Source organism: Rhodamnia argentea, chromosome 8, assembly GCF_020921035.1.
Source record: "Rhodamnia argentea isolate NSW1041297 chromosome 8, ASM2092103v1, whole genome shotgun sequence".
NCBI lineage: Eukaryota > Viridiplantae > Streptophyta > Magnoliopsida > Myrtales > Myrtaceae > Rhodamnia > Rhodamnia argentea.
In genome coordinates, this window is record NC_063157.1 from 25548044 (window position 1) to 25566286 (window position 18243).

At 42.1% G+C, this 18243-nt stretch overlaps 2 protein-coding genes and 1 non-coding gene across 3 annotated transcripts; all 3 read left to right on the forward strand.

Annotated features, from left to right (window-relative positions):
- Positions 1–3101: 3101 nt before the first annotated feature.
- On the forward strand, positions 3102–8626 carry LOC115733206 (F-box/LRR-repeat protein At3g58900-like). Its single transcript, XM_048284353.1, has 2 exons — positions 3102–4199; positions 8243–8626. Exons 1-2 carry the CDS (start codon positions 3102–3104, stop codon positions 8624–8626), a joined length of 1482 nt encoding a protein of 493 aa, XP_048140310.1.
- Positions 5278–5440, forward strand: LOC115733207. Its single transcript, XR_004014474.2, has one exon. It is a non-coding gene; the product is annotated as a U1 spliceosomal RNA (small nuclear RNA).
- Positions 8627–10784: 2158 nt separating the features above from the next.
- Positions 10785–17167, forward strand: LOC115735356 (pseudouridine-5'-phosphate glycosidase). Its single transcript, XM_048283788.1, has 15 exons — positions 10785–10920; positions 11662–11764; positions 11870–11980; positions 12709–12791; positions 13721–13780; positions 13875–13935; positions 14673–14779; positions 14856–14933; positions 15441–15521; positions 15795–15840; positions 15929–16049; positions 16203–16288; positions 16515–16598; positions 16795–16910; positions 16997–17167. Exons 1-14 carry the CDS (start codon positions 10846–10848, stop codon positions 16881–16883), a joined length of 1185 nt encoding a protein of 394 aa, XP_048139745.1. The 5' UTR covers positions 10785–10845; the 3' UTR covers positions 16884–16910; positions 16997–17167.
- Positions 17168–18243: the final 1076 nt, after the last annotated feature.

The following is an 18243-nucleotide window of genomic DNA, read 5'->3' on the forward strand; positions in this document are numbered from 1 at the left end:
GCCATCGGATCTGGGGTCTTGGCCGCAAGCGACGACGGGACGAAGGGGCAGACGTAAAGGTTGGTGAACTTCTAGATCTGGAATCATTGTCACTCGCGGCCGTCGGATTTAGAGTCTTGGCCGCGAGCAACGATGGGACATTTGCGACGACTAAGGGGCAGGCGTGAATGGCGCTCATATCTGTGGACGAGAAGCTGTCCGTGGCCTACCACTAGTCTGCATCTCCAGATCTGTAACGAGCGCTTGCAGCCAAGGCTCAGTCGTCGAGACGACAAAGAGGGTGGATACAGAGCTCGGTCTGGACGAGACGATCGACTATCTCTCAATAGCCCAATCTGTTCTGCTGCTCAACGGCTTTGGCGAGTTCATCCATGGCTGCTAGCAATGAGCTCAATAGCTTTGCCGCTCACCGTGGTGGCCATGGTGGGGCGGTGGCTCAAGGATGGTCGTAGCGGCAGCTTGGGTGGAGGTAGAACAAGAGGGGGAAGGGGAAAGAAAAAAAAAGGAAAATAAAAAAATTATTAAAATATTAGGTCGTCGGCAGGTCGGCGTTCACGTCAGTGTCGACCGGCCAAAATTCACAGAATGAATTGAATTGACACATATAATTGCAAAAGGTTTAGGACTAAATCGGCAAAAAAAAAAGATTGAGGACTGAATTGACACAATTATAATAGGTTTAGAATTTTTTTGGTAATTTTTCCATTTGAATTAATCCCCTTAAAATAAGAAGAAAACATAAGAGAAAGTTTCTTGAACGACGGAGGAGATGGGGGCTGCATGGCCTGGGAGGCGGTCACGGACTTGGAAGTAGTCTAGGCATTGAAGTTGGGACTTAGACGGGGTGGGGAGGGCTGTGACGGAGAGGCTAGCAGCCCTGACGACAAGTTATGCAAGACGGGGGTGGAGTTGGAGGGTGGTCTCGCCCGTTGGCGAAATAGCAGAAGGCGGATCCGGTGCTATGCAACGCCTGGATGTACATCGACATGGAGTACGAGACCGAGCATGCTTGTCACGAACTGTTTTTCATGTACCTCTTCCTCACTCCGCAACGATACACCATTTCTTCTCTTTCTCCTCTCGAGCAACGAACACACAACAACCACCCCACCCACCCCCGGGGAAAAAAAAAAACACATTTTTCTTGTCCAAACTTTTCTTGTCCTCCTCTCTTTCGTGGGTTTTCAGTGAATTTTATTAAGCTACTTCCTCCATCAATGAAGAGCATTTCAAAATGTTCGAGCCCGTCATTAGCAATTTAATTAAATAAAAATAATACGAATGGTCCGTTAAAATTTTGGCTCAATATGTAATGTGATCTCTTAACTTCGGCCCAATATATAATGTGATCCTTAAACTTTTAATTGATTCAACGTGGTTCATAAACTTTAACTTATTAAATGTAATTCTCGAACTTTTGGCACATGTTCTTAAATAAATAGAAGGTATGCATTGAACAATTTCATATAGTTCAAGAACTATATTAAACATGTATGAAAAATCCATAGATCACATTGAATAAACTAAATGTTCAGGGATTACATTGAACATTAAGATAAAGTTCAATGCCAACATTAAATAATTTTTTGTAGTTCAAGGACTACATTGAAAATATACCACAAGTGTAGGAATTAAATTGAACAAGTTCAAAGATCACATTAAATATTAAGTTAAAGTTCGGAGATCACACAAAAAAATTAAAAGTTAAGAAATCATTTTACATATTGAGTTAAAGTTCATGAATCATTGATGTCGTTATTACTTTCATTTTGCTGATCACACATTTTGTTTTAGTGTAGTCAGAACAACTTTGAAATATTAAAAATAAAATAAAATGGGCCCATTGCAAGCAATTAATAGGAGAAGGAAATTTAAAAAAAAAAAACAAAATAGAGTTTAGCGGGTGAAGCACGAAGACTTGGTGGCGAAGGAGAAGGTGAGGAATGAGACTTCCAAGTTGGATAATTTCGTCTTTTCCATCCTTTAGCGGGTGGATGAAGCCATCTTCAGAGTGAATTTAGAGCGGCCCCATAGAAAAGGTAAGAAAAATCTGTTAACCTTGGCCGTCGATTGCTTCATCGCCAAGTCCCACGCACATCTTCTCCAGCTGGGTTACATCAAAACGTCGTCGGTTTTGATCACAGAGAACGGCGCTCTGGTGTCAGATTTGAAAAACCCAAGACTAGAAAGGGAAACATCCTGGGCATTAACAACTAAACTTAGTTCCCAAGTGTCCGACTTCAGATTTTTTCGCTTGGCACTCGGATTACACAACTTACTGTATTAGTCCCGCTTTTCCCCTGTTTCTATAGAGAGCCTTTCGGAGAGCAGAGGAGCAGAGTAGTCGCCGCCGGCCAAAGTTGGTGCGGAGATGAGGATCTGTTCATCGGTTCGTGGTGCATTCTCGGTTTGATCGAAAGGAAAAAGGGAAAAAGCAAACCGTTGAAGGTAAAAATTGGCTCACGCATCGGTGGTTTCTTGTCTCTGTAAATTTACTCTTCAGGAAGTAGTTAAGTAATCTCGTTACCGGAATTTTCCGATGTTAGGGCGAGTTAGGCAGTTTAAGTTCTTTCATAATGAGCATGCGGTGTTTGTATTATCAGGGACTTGGGTAAGTAAATTGTTGGTTCCCAGTGAATTTTAGCGACTCTCCCGGGGCGTTGCGCGACTATTATTAGCGAAGATTCATCAAAGCCTCGCGAGGTCGCTAGTGTTTCTTTTAGCCTAATCTTGCTGTGAGTTAGGATGTCACTGAGTAAGGTTTCGTTGTAACAGGAAAAATTCAGCATTCACAAGACTTAAACCATCGTCAATTCATCATCCAATGAGGAAACCTCAAAGCAGAACAAAAGAAGTTTTACATTATGGTTTAACAGCAATAGGTTCAAGTAAAATTTTTTTTTTTAATTTTTAAAACAAGCAGTTCTCTTGTTTTCTTGTATTGCAGGAAGATTTGCTTTGAACGAGGAAGTCGGTGACGACAGATGATGGCGGAGAATTCTGAGGGCCGCATCGATGCATCGGACTTCGTCCTTGGCATCCTTTACTTGCCCCAACCTATAATTCAGAAAATCATGTCGCATTTACCTTCAAGGGTCGCGATGCAAACCGGCATCCTGTCCAAGGACTGGAACCACGCCTTTAACACTCTCCCGGCTCTAGAATTCGACGAGGAAACCTTCGGGGGCAAGGGCGTCGGCGGGCACGATGCCGACATCGTGACCGATACTTTCCTGGAATACGTCGATGGTTACATCACGCGGCGCCGTGAGCATGACCTCAGCATAGACTCAATGAGCTTGCTGGCCTTCTCGAAGGGCGACAGGTTGAGTCCCGCGGTGCCCAAGTGGATCGACATTGCCTCGAGGCTCAATCTCCGAGACCTTACGCTCGGCCGCATCGTCGACTATCCTGACAGAAGATGCAACGATCACAAGTGCCCCGGTTTGGTCTCCGACACCGTCTCCGTCCTCCACGTGAGCCATCTCCGCATGCAGGGGGTCAAGACTAGGCTGCCTCGCTTAGAAGAACTGGTCCTACACAAAGTCGGCGAGAGCCAGGAAGTCTTGAGCGAGCTTATGATAAGTTGCCCCGCACTCCGGCGAGTTGAGCTGATTGGGTGCTCCAGCTTCACGGACCTCCTCATTTGCGGACCAAAGCTCGAGACTTTTGAGGCGTCCGGCGTGCTTCAGACCAATAGCTTCACGATTTCAGCCCCCAACCTCAAGTCCTTCAGCTTCACATCCGCATACACCATAGGCTCACCGGAGGGGGAGTTGTCCACTCTCCAAGTACACAGAGCTCAAAACCTGAGGGAGCTTACATTGGATTTGTGTATGGTCGGAATCAGGAAGGTCGGAGAAGCCGTTTCTCAGCTTCGTCGACTGGAGACTTTGAGGCTCAAGGGGAGCTGGCACGCCGAGCGCATCAGGATAACTCACAAGAATCTCAAGCACCTCGTCTTGACCAGATTCCGCTCCCTGAAAAGAGTAAAGCTCCAAACTCCTAATCTAGTTTCGTTCCAATACGACGGCCTCAACATCCCGGTCATCGGTCCACGAGATTCGACGATGTTGGCCAATGCGAGATTGGAGGTGGATTTTGAAGTCCGCACGAAGAGGAGCTATCTCAAGGCAGCCAAGTTCCTAAGTTACTTCGGCCGGTGCGACTCGCTGACACTAGTCTGTAACAAAACCGAGGTAAGTAATTCTTCCGAAAGGGTATTTTCGTATAGAGTATTTGCATGATAATGTGAACTGAGCATTGAAATCCTGCTGTTTTTTCTTTTATATAAATAAATAGGCATTGGTTCTTCCGGAGGAAATCAGAAGTGAAATGCTTCCTCCATTGCGCAGTGTCAAGCATCTGAGGCTTCAAATCCTGTTCAACACTCCTGAAGTTGATACTGGTTCTCAGCTGAGGGAAAGCTTGAGGTGGATGTGTCCTCGTTTAGAGACGCTGGTCATAAATTCCGGATCCCGCCATGAGAAGACGCCGTGCCCTTTTTTTGAGACGCTGGTGACCGGTTTCGGACCCCGCAGAGACAAGTACTCACGAGCAAATAGAAAAAGGGGCGGCTCGAAATTAGCGGCAGCAACGAGAGATGCATTCTCGACCAAGAAAACTCATCTAGCTTCATCTGGCTCAGGAGTTCCTAAAGCGAAAACAGCCACTCGAGAGGATCTTTGAGAAAAGAGCCCTACTGCAGAGGATGTTTGGAAAAGGACAAGTCCTCAAACTGACGAAACTGTCGTCTCGCTCATTTGTAATTTTGCTCATTCTTCTTGCAAAAGGATAAGTCCTCGACCTGCAAATATGGCGCAAGAATTTGAAATTGCAGCTACATGTGTCCACATCAATTGGTTGTTGCTCATCGAGTTACGACCATTTACATTGGACCGACGACCACAATCACAAGGGTGCAATCTCAGTTTGAGTTTTCAGATCGACGCAGGTTGTGTTCAGAATCTACAAACCGTGCTAAGTCTTATCTGATGGCCAGCGTTCCTTTTCATTCCCACAGCAAAGAGCAGGGGACTATCTGATTTCTTGATCTAAACATGAGAGAACCGGTGCAATTGGATTGTCGAAACCAACTACTTACCGAATTAAATTGAGGAAGGCTTCAAGAATTAAAATCATGGTACATCTGTATTTTCCTGTTCAGACACGCCTATGGCGAGCGCATGATGAGAGAGTCCCACGTCGACATAACAGCGGCGAAGAGAGATTAAGGAAGTGAGAGAACTAGATGCATGCTGGGCAACCAATTACGACATACTTACCTAGACGGAGTCTATGGGCAATCAACAAGGCCCATGGCTTAGGTTAGAGACCTCCATTGCACCCTCGGATGGGCGCTCGCCTAAGGTCAGCCCAAGTTGGTTGAGCATGCGTCGTAATTTGTGACGGCGGGGGCCCGCGTTCGTATGGTTCCTACTAATTCATAGTTGAAAAAGTACCGTCATAGATATTTCAACAAAGATTATTATTAGATTCACCGAATATAAAACTTTTTTTTTTTTACATATACGCCAATGGCATTAAACATGGTTATCTAACCTAATCCATCCATGTAAAAGTGTAAGTTATTTTTTCCATTGTCAAACCAATAATATAGATTAGTTTGAATATAACTCAGCTTTTCGATTTAAAAGAAAAGCTAACGTAGATTAAAGTGGATTTAATTTTTTTTAACTCAAATTGATTTGCAATTTTCTTGTTAGTGAATTGTACTGTAATTTCAAGATAAGTTTGCAAAAGTAAAACTAAACGAGTCAAGGGATCAGTAACTTATGGTTTGAATGATGTTAAGTTTAAGTTATTCTATTGCCTAATTTTATTTAAACTCTTGAATTTTGGAGTAAGGTATTTTACTAGAAAACAAAAATCTTATGTCCCGACTTACTAATACAAATTTCGAAATATCATAAGAAATTAAATGTGGTTTTACATGTAAACATTTATATAGTGGGCATAATTCATGTTTTTGCTTAACAATTATTTGATTTTTTTAATCAAACGAGGGCCACCCTCGCCGGCCTCGGGCGAGGGCAGCCCTTAGCCAGGTGGTCGATGGAGAGAAAAAGAAAAAAGAAAAAAAGTAAAGAAGGAAAACAAAAGGCACAAAAAAAAATCAAATAATCATTAAAACATTATTTAAAATTGTCCACGTCAACGTCGGCCGTGTCACGTAGGACGGCCCGAATCTGGATCGGTGATTTTCAGCTAAAATTGGCCGAGTGGACTCAACCGACAATATGTGAAAAGGTTCGGGACTCAACCGATAAAAATTAAAAGGTCTAGGAGGCAAAAGTATAATAGGATTATGATTTTTTGCACATGAACAAATCTTAAATCATAAATATTAATGTTTAGTTAAGTCTGTATGCGAGTAATATCCGTAACTTCTATTAAGGAGGAGGCATATCGTTAGTTTTTCAACTCGAGGAGAGCAAAATGTGTGCATGGTGTCAACAGTTGTTTCGGTAATTTCAGGATAGAGGAGGTAAAGATCCAGCATAAATTTAACACTATCAGGAGAGAGATTTGACTTCCACGTTAATAACACGTCCTTCTCGAACTTGGCACCTCAAATTCGAAAACAAAAATTCAGATCAGAAAGGGAAACATCGGGCATTAACGGAACTTAGGGTCCCACCAAAATACACTTGAGATTTCCTAATCTTCCAACGTATTTCCTAATCCTAACAGAGCTCGGATTGGTATAAGATAATTCAGGAAACTTACTGGTTTCCCTGTGTTTACAGAACGAGCCTTTTTAAAGAGCCGAGAGGAGCAGAGTTGTTGTCGCCCCCGCAGAACTTGGTGCAGAGACGAGGATCTGTCCGTCGGTTCGCAGCACATTCTCAGTTTGCTCGAAGAAGAAAGGAAGACAAACCATTTTGAAGTCGGCGACAACAGATGATGGCGGAGTATTCCTGAGGGCTGCGTCGATACATCGGACTCCGTCCTTGGCATCCTTTACTTGCCTCAACCGATAATTCAGGAAATCATGTCATGTTTACCTCCTCAGGGTCGCGACGCAAACCAGCATCCTCTCCAAGGACTGGAACCACGCCTTTAACACTCTTCCGGCCCTAGAATTCGACGAGGAAACCTTCAGGAGCAAAGACGTCGGCGGGCACGATGCCGACATCAAGAACGATACTTTCCTGGAATACGTCAATGGTTACATCACGCGGCGCCGTGAGCACGACCTCACCATCGACTCGATGAGCTTGCTGGCCTTCTCGAAGGGCGAAAAGTTACATCTCGTGGTGCCCAAGTGGATCAACATTGCCTCGAGGCTAAATCTTCGAGACCTTACGCTCGGCCGCATCGTCGACTATCCCGACAGAAGATACTACCTTCACAGGTGCCCCGATTTGGTCTCCGACACCGTCTCCGTCCTCAACGTGAGCCATCTCAGCATGCAAGGCGTCAAGACGAGGCTGCCTCGCTTAGAAGAACTAGTCCTACACCGAGTTGGCGAGAGCGAAGATGTCTTGAACGAGCTGATGCTAAGTTGCCCCGCACTCCGGCGCGTGGAGCTGATTGGGTGCTACAGCTTCACAGATCTCCTCATCTGCGGACCGAAGCTCGAGGCTTTTGAGGCATCGGGCGTGCTTCAGATCAATAGCTTGGCGATTTCAGCCCCGAACCTCAAGTCCTTCAGGCTTACGGCGGCATACAACATAGGCCCACCAGATGGGTGGTTGTCGACTCTCCAACTACATGGCGCTCAAAACCTGAGGGAGCTGACATTGGATTTGTGTATGGTCGGAATCAGGAAGGTCAGAGAAGCCATTTCTCGGCTTCGTCTCCTAGAGGCTTTGAGTCTCAAGGGAAGTTGGCACGCCGAGCGCATCAGGATAACTCACAAGAATCTCAACCACCTCGTCTTGACCAGATTCCGCTCCCTGAAAAGAGTAAAGATCCAAACTCCTAATCTAGTTTCATTCCAGTACGACGGCCTCAATATCCCGGTCATTGGTCCGCGAGATTCGACGATGTTGGCCAATGCGAGACTGGAGGTGGATTTCGGAGTCCGCACGAAGAGGAGCTATCTCAAGGCAGCCAAGTTCCTAAGGTACTTCGGCTGTTGCGACTCTCTAGCACTAGTCTGTCACAAAACCGAGGTAAGTAATTCTTTCAAAAGGTTAATTTCGTATCGATTATTTGCATGCTAATGTGAACTGATCCTGCTATCATTCCTTTTTTCCCTTTTTTGTATCCATAGGCATTGGTTCTTCCGGAGGAAATCAGAAGTGAAATGCTTCCTCCATTGCGCAATGTCAAGCATCTGAGACTTCAAATCCTCTTCGACACTCCTGAAGTTAGTACTACTTCTCAACTGACAGAAAGCTTGAGGTGGATGTGTCCTCGTTTAGAGACGCTGGTCATTAGTCCCGAACCCCGCCACGAGAAGACGCCATCCCGTCTTTTAGTGACGCCGGCGACCCGTTTCGGACCTCGCAGAGACAAGTACTCACGAGCGAATAGGCAATATAAGAGGAATCGGCGGCAGCAGCGAGAGATGCATTCCTCAGCAAAGAAAGCTCATCTAGCTTCATCTGTAGGCTCAGGAGTTTCTAAAATCAACCCCACTTCAGTGGATGTTTGAGAAAATAGCGCTACTACATAAGGATGTCTGGAATTTTCCGTAGGTTATATTAAAGCTTCTATCATGCTTGGATTAAATTTTATGAGTTGACGTGTAGCTTTGTTCATCAAGCGAAATTGATCTCCGGAATAAATTTTTTCGATTTCACAATTATAATATAATGAATGATGGAGAAAAAGAAAATATACATCGTATCATGTAGTTTTATTCCCGACTTTAATTATTTAAAGTTAACAGTGCCGTGGAACTATCGTGTTATATTAAAAAGGGATCTCGAGAAGGCGCGGTATAATAGTGTAACGATACAATCTCAACCGCAAGTGTTATGAATGGTAAAAAATATTTAGCAATCATGACGGGACCCACTTCGATCTTATGCCCAACATTCCACCGTTATCTTGTTATGCTAGGAAGACCTTATTAAAAATTTGCTTTCTCTATGTCTATATATTCAAATTAAAACACTCAATTATCTCAATAATTACCAAAATTATCCTTGCTTTCTTCTCTCTTACCCATTATTTTTTTTTTTTTTTAAAGTCGCTTAGTCTTTTTTTCCTCTCCTCGCTATTAGATTTCCTAAAATACAGTTACTTTTCTTTCATCTTAGGTCCACCCATTATAATACTTAGTCATTTTCTTTCTTTACATAATTACCTAATTTTTGGCACCCAATTATATACAAGATAAAACTTACTTTTTAGTATCAAAACCTATCCAAAATTAATTTGAAAGTCCTTTACGCATTAATACTTTCATGTTGTCACCCCCGATCGCTCAAGGAAAAATTATCAAAAAAATTCTAAAATTATTGTAATTGTGTCAATATAGCCCTAAACTTTTTTTTTATTAATTCATTCCTAAACCTTTTATAATGGCGCCGACTTGGACGCCGGCCATCAATTGACATAATAATTTAATATTTCTTCGAATTCTTTTATATTTTTTTTCCTTCCCCTTCCCTCTTCTTCCTCCATTCAATCATTGGACCGGCTGGCGAGGTCGACCTTGCCAATCTCAAGTGAAGCTCACCCCTATCGGCCACTAGCGAGGCTCGACCTCGCCGTCACCCCTCAACCATCGACCGATCGTAGCTCAACTCAATCTAGATGTACATGGCACTCGGATTGAAGAGGACAATGACCTTCTCGAGGTGGATGTTTTGTTGGGAGGCCTTTTGCTTCTGCTTGAAGGCACCATGCCAGGTGAAGATGACGGCCTTGATGTATAGCTCACCCCGATCTGGGTTGGCGAGGCTCGGCCTCACGCAGCCCCACGCCGAGACCGAGCCTCGCTAGCCCTTGACAAGGCCTACCTCGCCCGGCCACAGCAGGGGAGAGGTTGAACTCATTGGTCGTCGCCTCTAGCTAGTTGTCGAGGTCCGGCGACCGGTTGGAAGAAGAAGAGAAAAGAGGAAGAAAAAAAAAAGTAAAAAGTTACAAAAAAAATTGAAAATATTATGTAATCGAGCGGCATCCACGTCAACTTCGGCCGGTCAAATTTGGCTGAATGGACTAAATCGGTACAATTACAAAAGGTTTAAAATCGAATCGACAAAAAAAAGGTTAAGATTGAATTGACATAATTCCTGTGTAAAGTTCTTTACTGGCTTTGCCCTTCAGCATGATGGTCGTGATCTGCTGGTGCTAACTTCCGGCATTGGAAAATTCAAAGTCAATTTGTTGGACAGTCTTTTCTCTTCCATACCCTGCTTTCTGACTCTATCTCAATGTCATTCCTTATAGCAAATGTTACCGGTGCTCCTTGTTTAGGGGTTAAACGTGATTAGGCTACACGTAGCATCTTTATGCATATCAATTTCTATGCAACATTAGATTGTTGCACAGGATCTGTCCAAAGCAAAAACATTATTGCACAGAAGATGGGCATACATGGAAGAGAGAGCATGATGTAATTGCAGAGCTTGCATAATCGGTAATTGGATGATTAATGAATCGTCCATTCAAATTGGATTTAGAATTCTATCAAATAGTAAATAATTTAGATAAATATATATTAATTATATATACTTATTAATATCAATTAGAAATACATATTCTATTTTAATTTGAATTAGTAGTTTAAAATGACTATTCTAAACTCTATAGAAGGAAAACAATTAAACAGAGGAACTCCCGAACATTTGCTGACTTCGAACATCAACGTTTACCCTCTCTCTCTCTTCTCTCTCTCTCTCTCTCTCCGATTACAGTTTGGAAATGGTTTCTTCAGCCATCTCGAGACTAACCAACCTCCACCGGCACTTGCTACCCGCCGACTCTAAGCTTCTCGAGGTAACGTCAACTTCATCTTCTTCGTCCTGTCTTCGTCTGTTTCTCAGACATGTCGCACGCCCATTGCGAAGCAGCCGATGGGACTTTCCTCTTTGAGGAAATTAGGACAGCTCTCCCTATCAATGGCTTCAAAATTTTGTCTTTTTCCATCCCTCCCTCTGTGATCCCAGTTCTCGCCCCTTAAATTTTCGCTGCAGATTGAATGAATTGCATTCCCTTTTGTTTGTCGATGATATTGACTGCTTTTTTTTCGCTTGTCGCTATTTGTTTTTCGCATTTTTATCAATCTCGGTGAGGTTAAGGCATTTACAGAGTGGTCGAGGGTATTCAAGTGTCCAGTGACAAGAACTTCCCAAATCTCGCTTTTGCGTCGTCTTTGCATTCATTTCAAACCAGTAGTCGTGTCTCCTTTGAAACCCGGGACGGTGTGGCTTTTCGAGGGGCTTGTGTGAAAAATAGATTTAGAGACCAGAAAGTGCTGCGGAAATGGCGGCGAATTTGAGTTCTGATGGTGAAGATGTCGAGTATGAAGTAAACTTCAATGGAAATATAGGTGATTCATTTTATGTTAGTATGTCTTGTGCGGGATTACTTGGTCTCCTATTTGTAGCCAAAACTTTCATCTGTTGTGTTTTTTTTTTAACTTCGGAGAGTTGGAGGGTTATGATAGTGCTCTAAGTTACTGCAAAGAGGATCGAGTGCGAGAAGGCTGCGCTTATTTCTCACGTTTCTCTCTCGTAGAGTGATGATGTCAGTGGACTGATGAAGATATCTCCGGAGGTAGCAGAGGCTTTGTCAAGTGGGCAACCGGTTGTTGCTCTGGAGTCCACCGTCATTTCTCATGGTATATGCTTTAATCCCATCTCCATGCCGCTGGCTGTTTTTAACTGCTTGCCATTCTCTGCTAGTAATCGTTTTCATTACTGTATGCTTGGTTTTCTTCTATCAGGAATGCCTTATCCTCAGAATCTTGAGACTGCTAAGCAGTTGGAGGCAATTGTCAGGGTAAATGGAGCAATTCCCGCAACAATAGCTATCTTAGATGGTGTACCATGCATAGGTATCCATTTAATTATTTTATCGAGTGTTGGCCAATTTTTATTGCATATCTTACATTCTATCTCTACAATACCTTTGTCGCCTACGTTGTGCTTTTGATATGGTGTTCTGAAAGACGCACCCTTCTAGCTGCAAAAGTTTTGAAAGATTCGATAGGACCACAGCCAGCTGTTTTGAAAGCTTAAGATGTTAGATAAAGGCGTGGTTTAATATTTAATTACTCTAACACTCCCTCTCACGCTTAGTCTGGTCTTTTTGCCTAGTACTAGGCGTGGAAATATTTTATTAGGGAGGTAAATAGGAGCCTGAAAAGATTTGAACTCGAGACCTCTTGCTCTAATATCATGAAAGATTTAATGGAACCACAATCAACTGTTCTAAAAGTTTAAGCTGTTAGATGAAGGCGTATTTTAATATTTAATTACTCTAACAAGTTTCAAGTTTTTTTCTTCTCCAACTGGATTCTCCATGAGTAGGAATGATAAAAGTTATATTGTAGGGTGAGACATCTAATATTAGCCGGAAAGGACTTCTACTAGATCTTTCTCGCCAGCTTTTACGACATGATGTTTGATAGAATCTAGAAGGAAGGATACCTTAAATTGTGAATGTGCATGATACTGAATCTTTCCTTCGGTGCTCTTCTTTAAGGATGAGCTGGCCTACCTCTGAGGTAGATAGTGACAACGCTGGTCCTCTTATTGAAACTTACTTGTAATTTATGCGCAGGCCTCAGCATGGAAGACCTCCAAAAGCTTGCTAATCTTGGAACTAGAGCTCAAAAGACGGCTCGTAGGGATATTGCGCATGTGGTAAGTGGATCTTGTATTTTGGCCCTTGTTTGTTTCTCAGCATAGTTTTTTTTTTTTTTTCCTTTTAAGTGAAGATGGAGGCATTTTTGGTTCTTGGCTTAGGATGGAATGGATCATATAATCTTCCTACTTATGTTACAAGATCTCATGTTTTCAGCTCTTAGAATGTAGACCAAGTTCCACTTGGAGTACAAAAAAGTTCGAAATATAATATTTACAAGGTTCATCCTCATTGCCAATTCCACACCTTCTCCTTTTGTGAAGGCTGCTTCGTTTTCGGCCAGTTTATTATCAGTATAAGATCAAGTTCTTTGGCATGTCATTTAGCGTGCAAATTCCTGTGTCCTCTGGCCTCACGTGACAGTGGCTTTGGATAGTGACAGCTAGCTTGCTAAGGCATGGCCTCTGCTGCCAATTATTCTAAAGGTCATACCAATGAAATGCGCCCCCATAGGCCATACATCAAGGGTAGGGGTGCGGAAAAGGCAAAGGGGATTATAAGGATCTCGAAGGGGTAGAACAGGCCCTGACCAGTTATTCGAGGATTTGCTTGAAGTGATTTGTAATATTACTGCTGTGTATAAAACAAACTTCTACTACTTGGAACAGCGTATGTTTTATAAAATGACTCTTTTTTTAATGAGAGCTGCGCTAAACCACTGAATTTTTTAACAAATGAAATATCAAAACGACTATCTACTATGTTTTCTTGATGCATAAAGTACTAAAACTGTGGAAATGGTCATCCCCTGATATTTTGACTTTATCAAGAATACTCGCAATAATTAATTTTTTTGACTACAAAATCTATCCCTAGAGAGCGAATGTGGGAAACTGAGACACAGAACAATTATGATGGATGACTTTCTTCCTTAGCATTCCCATTGTTCGATCAAGCTGATCTTAAAGATTGATTGTGGCCTTTATAGGTGTCTACTAGAGGAAATGGTGCGACAACAGTTTCCGCTACCATGTTCTTTGCATCCAAGGTCAGCGCTTCTGTTTTTCTCATCTCATTTCCTTTTCTTTCGTTTAAAACAAATGGTTGAGCAATTTTCTCAAGATGTACTCAAGTTCCTGCAGGTTGGCATTCCTATTTTTGTTACCGGAGGAATTGGAGGAGTGCATCGACATGGCGAGAACAGTAAGTTCACTTTGATTCGAGTCTGTCTACTTGATTTAGAAGTCCAAAAATTGGTGATTCTATACTGTTACTAAACATCCATGGACTCTTCACCATTAGTGCTTCAACTACTTCTCCTTCTCTTGCCACCGCTTACTCTCTTGAGAGTTATTTCATTGGCCATTGAAATATTTCGAACGTCCATTGCATTTTGGGACATTCACCGATGGTTAGTAAAATCTGGACATTGTGCCAAACACCCATTGGCAGAGCCTCCCCAAATCCTTTCTCCTTTTCCACACCACCACCCTCATCTTACTCTAGATGCTGCAGCCATAAAAATCTTTCTCCCCTATGCATGTCCGTACAGGTGAATACAAGTAATGATTGCTCTTGGAACCAATGGCCTTGGGTGAGGGTGCCATTGCCACTTGTCGATAGCTGCACAAAATTTTAAGAGACCCATAAGATGATGATAGCTTTTTATCTCCTCCGTCCTCTTTCTGCACCAAAATTCATTAGTTTTGGTGTGCTTTTTCTTATAAACTCAGGACAACTCTTGTCCTGTTCCTAGGTAGGATTCTGAGATGCACCAGACAATGTCACTATCTACTTAAAAAAAAAAAAAAGGATTCATACTATTGTTTCTGGCATTTGTGCATGCTGTACCCAATTCCATTGCCTTGAGCTTTTGTTATTGGTGCCTTTGTGAACTTAGGACTGATGTAAATTACCCTGTCTTTGTGATTCACATGTAGCACTGGACGTTTCATCTGACCTTACAGAGCTTGGAAGGACTCCAGTAGCTGTTGTCTCTGCTGGTGTAAAATCTATTCTGGACATTCCTAGGACCCTTGAATACTTGGTATGATCAGGTTTTATGTTCGGAACCTATTGATATGGAACAGAAGTTCATGTGCTAATTTTGCTTTTTATTGCAGGAAACCCAGGGAGTTTGTGTTGCTACATATGCTACTAATGACTTCCCAGCATTCTTCACAGAGAGGAGTGGTTGCCAGGTTAGGACAATAAACCCTATTTTGTGAAAAACCTGTTTAATATTTTATTTGTATCTGTCATTTGCACTGTGCTGCATGTTATCATTTACTTTGAAAGAGGGGCAGTTTGGATAGATATGTGATCTAGTTAAGATAGAAACATGTGGATCCAGATTTTAAATTAGAGGGGTTGAATGCATGGTTAATCATATGTCCAGCCCCTTACAGTAGTTGTTTTAATTTGTTAGTTTCTTAGAAAAGCCTTACATGTGATATAATGAGATTTTGATAATTTTATAATCACAATTTCAATAGCTTAGCCAGAACAAAACAGAGTGCCTCCTATTAATCCTATACTTGATCCAAACACATTTTTGCAATTTTCATGCAGCGTCTGTTTCAGCTCATAATGTCTGAGTTACAGGGGGACGTGTGCCTTGTGAATGGTAGAGAAGGGAACTGGTCTACCCAACGTACTCCAGATATAACAGAACCTGCGTTATACTGTCGTGATTTTCAATTTTCATTGAAGAAAAAGTTTTCAGCTGTTTAGACGGTTTTGACCGTAGTTTCTCAAGTTCCAACAATAAGTTTTGTGTAGAGGACAGAGTAAGCAACTTTATTAGGGATTGTGCACTGTATGTAGTTAAGCAAGCAACTTTATTAAGGATCGTGTGCTCAACATAGAGGTAGTTATGCTGGAAGTTTCAAAAACCTATGGATTCTGAATGTCTCAATAGGCTGAATTGATGGTGGATTCTATAGAAGAGAAATAATTGCCCTCATAATCCTTGGACTTTTTGCTTATAGAATAGCAACTTTTATATGACTGTACCAAGTTCTTGCACCAAGTCTGCTGAAACTGTCTCAAATAATGTCTAGGTGCCTTGTCGTGTAGATACACCCGAAGATTGTGCTCGACTTATAGGCAAGTGACTGAGGTCCTTCGTCTCTGGTTTCATCTTCTTATTATGGTTTTCTTGCATGCATCTCCTCATTGTTGTTCTTCGTGCCAGATGCTAATGTTAAGCTCCGACTAGGAACTGGAATTCTTTTTGCTGTACCCATTCCGAAAGAATACTCAGCATCTGGTAGATTAATTGAGGATGCTATACAGAGAGCCATTGGAGAAGCTAGGTGAACTTCTCCTTTTGTTTCCTTATATTGTGTCTCTAAATATTATTTTGTTTTAGTTTTTTCAGCCTGATCATCCTCTTGCATGTCTTTTGTATTTCACATATTGTCTTCTTCTTCTTTTCTTTTCTTTTCTTTTCTTTTTTGTATTTTCAGGACTAAGAATATAACAGGAAATGCAGAAACGCCTTTCCTGCTTTCAAGAGTCAATGAATTGACAGGAGGAGCCTCACTTGCATCTATTATCCTTCTTTTGACCATTTATTTGTTAAATTCTGTTTCTGCTTTTCATGCTAGTAACAAGTTCTATCAGTGCATTTTTTAGCGACCTTTTCTTTGCAATGAATTAAGTTAACAGCGTGCCAATCCATACCCCTTCGGAGACCGACTTAAGAGTGGAATGTTCCACTGCACCTTGAGCTAATATCCGGATTTAGAGGGAATATTGATTTTCTTGACATACAACAGATATTGCGTTGTTGAAGAACAATGCTCGAGTGGGGGCGAAGATTGCAGCAGCCCTCGCTCAGCTCAGAGGACATCAAAATGGTGGTGAGTAATGCGAAAGCATATCACCATTCTGGTATCCATTGCTAGCATTTGACAGAGGAAAAAAAAAGATTGAGCACGAGGACTCAGAGTCCGTCCATCTGATTGAAGATACTGAAAATCCTGCAATTAAATATTCTAAGATACTAAGAATCATGGTTCATTTTGATTCATGGTTGTTGGCAACTTGTCTATACGGTTCAGCACGGACTATGGAGGACAGAAGGTGTAAGATTAATCAGGCTACCTGAACTGATTCGGTACATATTTCTCCTCTCCACTGGATAGGCCGAAACTGATCCCTACTGCCCTCGGGTACTAGAGTTTGTACTACCTCTCTCTTATTTGAATTGTTATGTTTTATGTAAGCATTGATGATCTTTTCATTTACCTAATGCCAGATCAAAGGATTCCTTTTGCAATCTTTCTTCCAAAGGTTCTGACGACTGATCAGGTTGTTCTTCTGCTCGCTTCTTTTCGCCATTCTTTTCCCTCTCTGCTGGTTGTGGATGCAGTGTTTTCTCAACTCTTTTCCCAAATGTAGATGGCGCAAATTGCGATGCTTTAGATGAGATACGAATTGGGCGGGTCATGATGGTAACATGGATCGACGGGATCGTTTTAGCATCATCCTAGGATCGCAGCTCCATTGCTCTCGGAGGAGTTCAGTGATTTGACAATGTTCCTTGAACTCGTTAAATATCTAAATTCGATCCTATCAACGATGCAATAAAGTAATGGAAATTCGCACAACACAAGAATTTACGTGGTTGAAAGTGTTCGCCTCCTCGTCCATGGGGAGATGAGATATGTTTCACTAATAACGTAGAAAAGTGTAAACCCCTTTTCTCACACCCTCTTATATAAAAGACCCTTTTTCGCCTAAACATATATATGCGAAACCTTGGCCAAATTATAAAATTGCCACATAGCCTAAAATATTTAATTTTTCCATAGAAAACCTTCTATATCAACTAAAAGGCTCAACTTGAATGTCATAACTCTTCAATAATGTAATCAAGCTCAACCTCAATCCTCATCTTATCTTTAATAGAGTGAATATTTCTTTTCCCAACGATCATCCTCGGGAACTTATAGAAACTCCTTGACATATGCTGCTTAATTCGTACTCTTCCATTAGATTAGATGATGAGGCGACAGAATATTTTAAGACAATTTCATGAAGAAGAATACAAGAACAAGAGCCTCAAATCTGGCATGAACTGGATTTACCCAAAAGAAAGGGTCATGTCACGTTGTAAAATGGTACAACTGTTGTTCATTCGAATTAGGTTGTTCTCATAATCTTTGATTAGTCTAAGGTAAGAAATTCTTTTTAATAAATCAAGGCTAATTGCATCGCATTAAATCAAGCGCGGGAAATATGAACTGAATATCACATTACCACAATGCATGCCGGCCCGAACGACCTTGCTGCATAATTGTGCTGTGTAGACAACCTTCTCCATGCTGATCACGCTATCCACCCTCTTGGTCACCAAGTTGCATGCTGATCCGGCTCACCAGGTCTCCAACGCCATTCTCGCACTCCTACGCCACCCCGTGCCATCCGCTCGGGGGAGGACTACCATGAATAAGATATGGACCTTTACACTAGAAACAGCCATAATGCCCATTGACACAGCAT

What these genes read in the sequence shown, in the direction of transcription:
- LOC115733206 (XM_048284353.1), top strand. Translation starts at nt 3,102, where the DNA reads ATGCAAACCGGCATCCTGTCCAAGGACTGGAACCACGCCTTTAACACT. An exon ending in TAGTCTGTAACAAAACCGAG is followed by an intron (nt 4,200 to 8,242) that starts GTAAGTAATTCT and finishes TTGTATCCATAG; the next exon opens with GCATTGGTTCTTCCGGAGGA.
- LOC115735356 (XM_048283788.1), top strand. Translation starts at nt 10,846, where the DNA reads ATGGTTTCTTCAGCCATCTCGAGACTAACCAACCTCCACCGGCACTTG. An exon ending in AGTTTTGTGTAGAGGACAGA is followed by an intron (nt 15,522 to 15,794) that starts GTAAGCAACTTT and finishes AATAATGTCTAG; the next exon opens with GTGCCTTGTCGTGTAGATAC. An exon ending in CAGAGGACATCAAAATGGTG is followed by an intron (nt 16,599 to 16,794) that starts GTGAGTAATGCG and finishes TTGTCTATACGG; the next exon opens with TTCAGCACGGACTATGGAGG.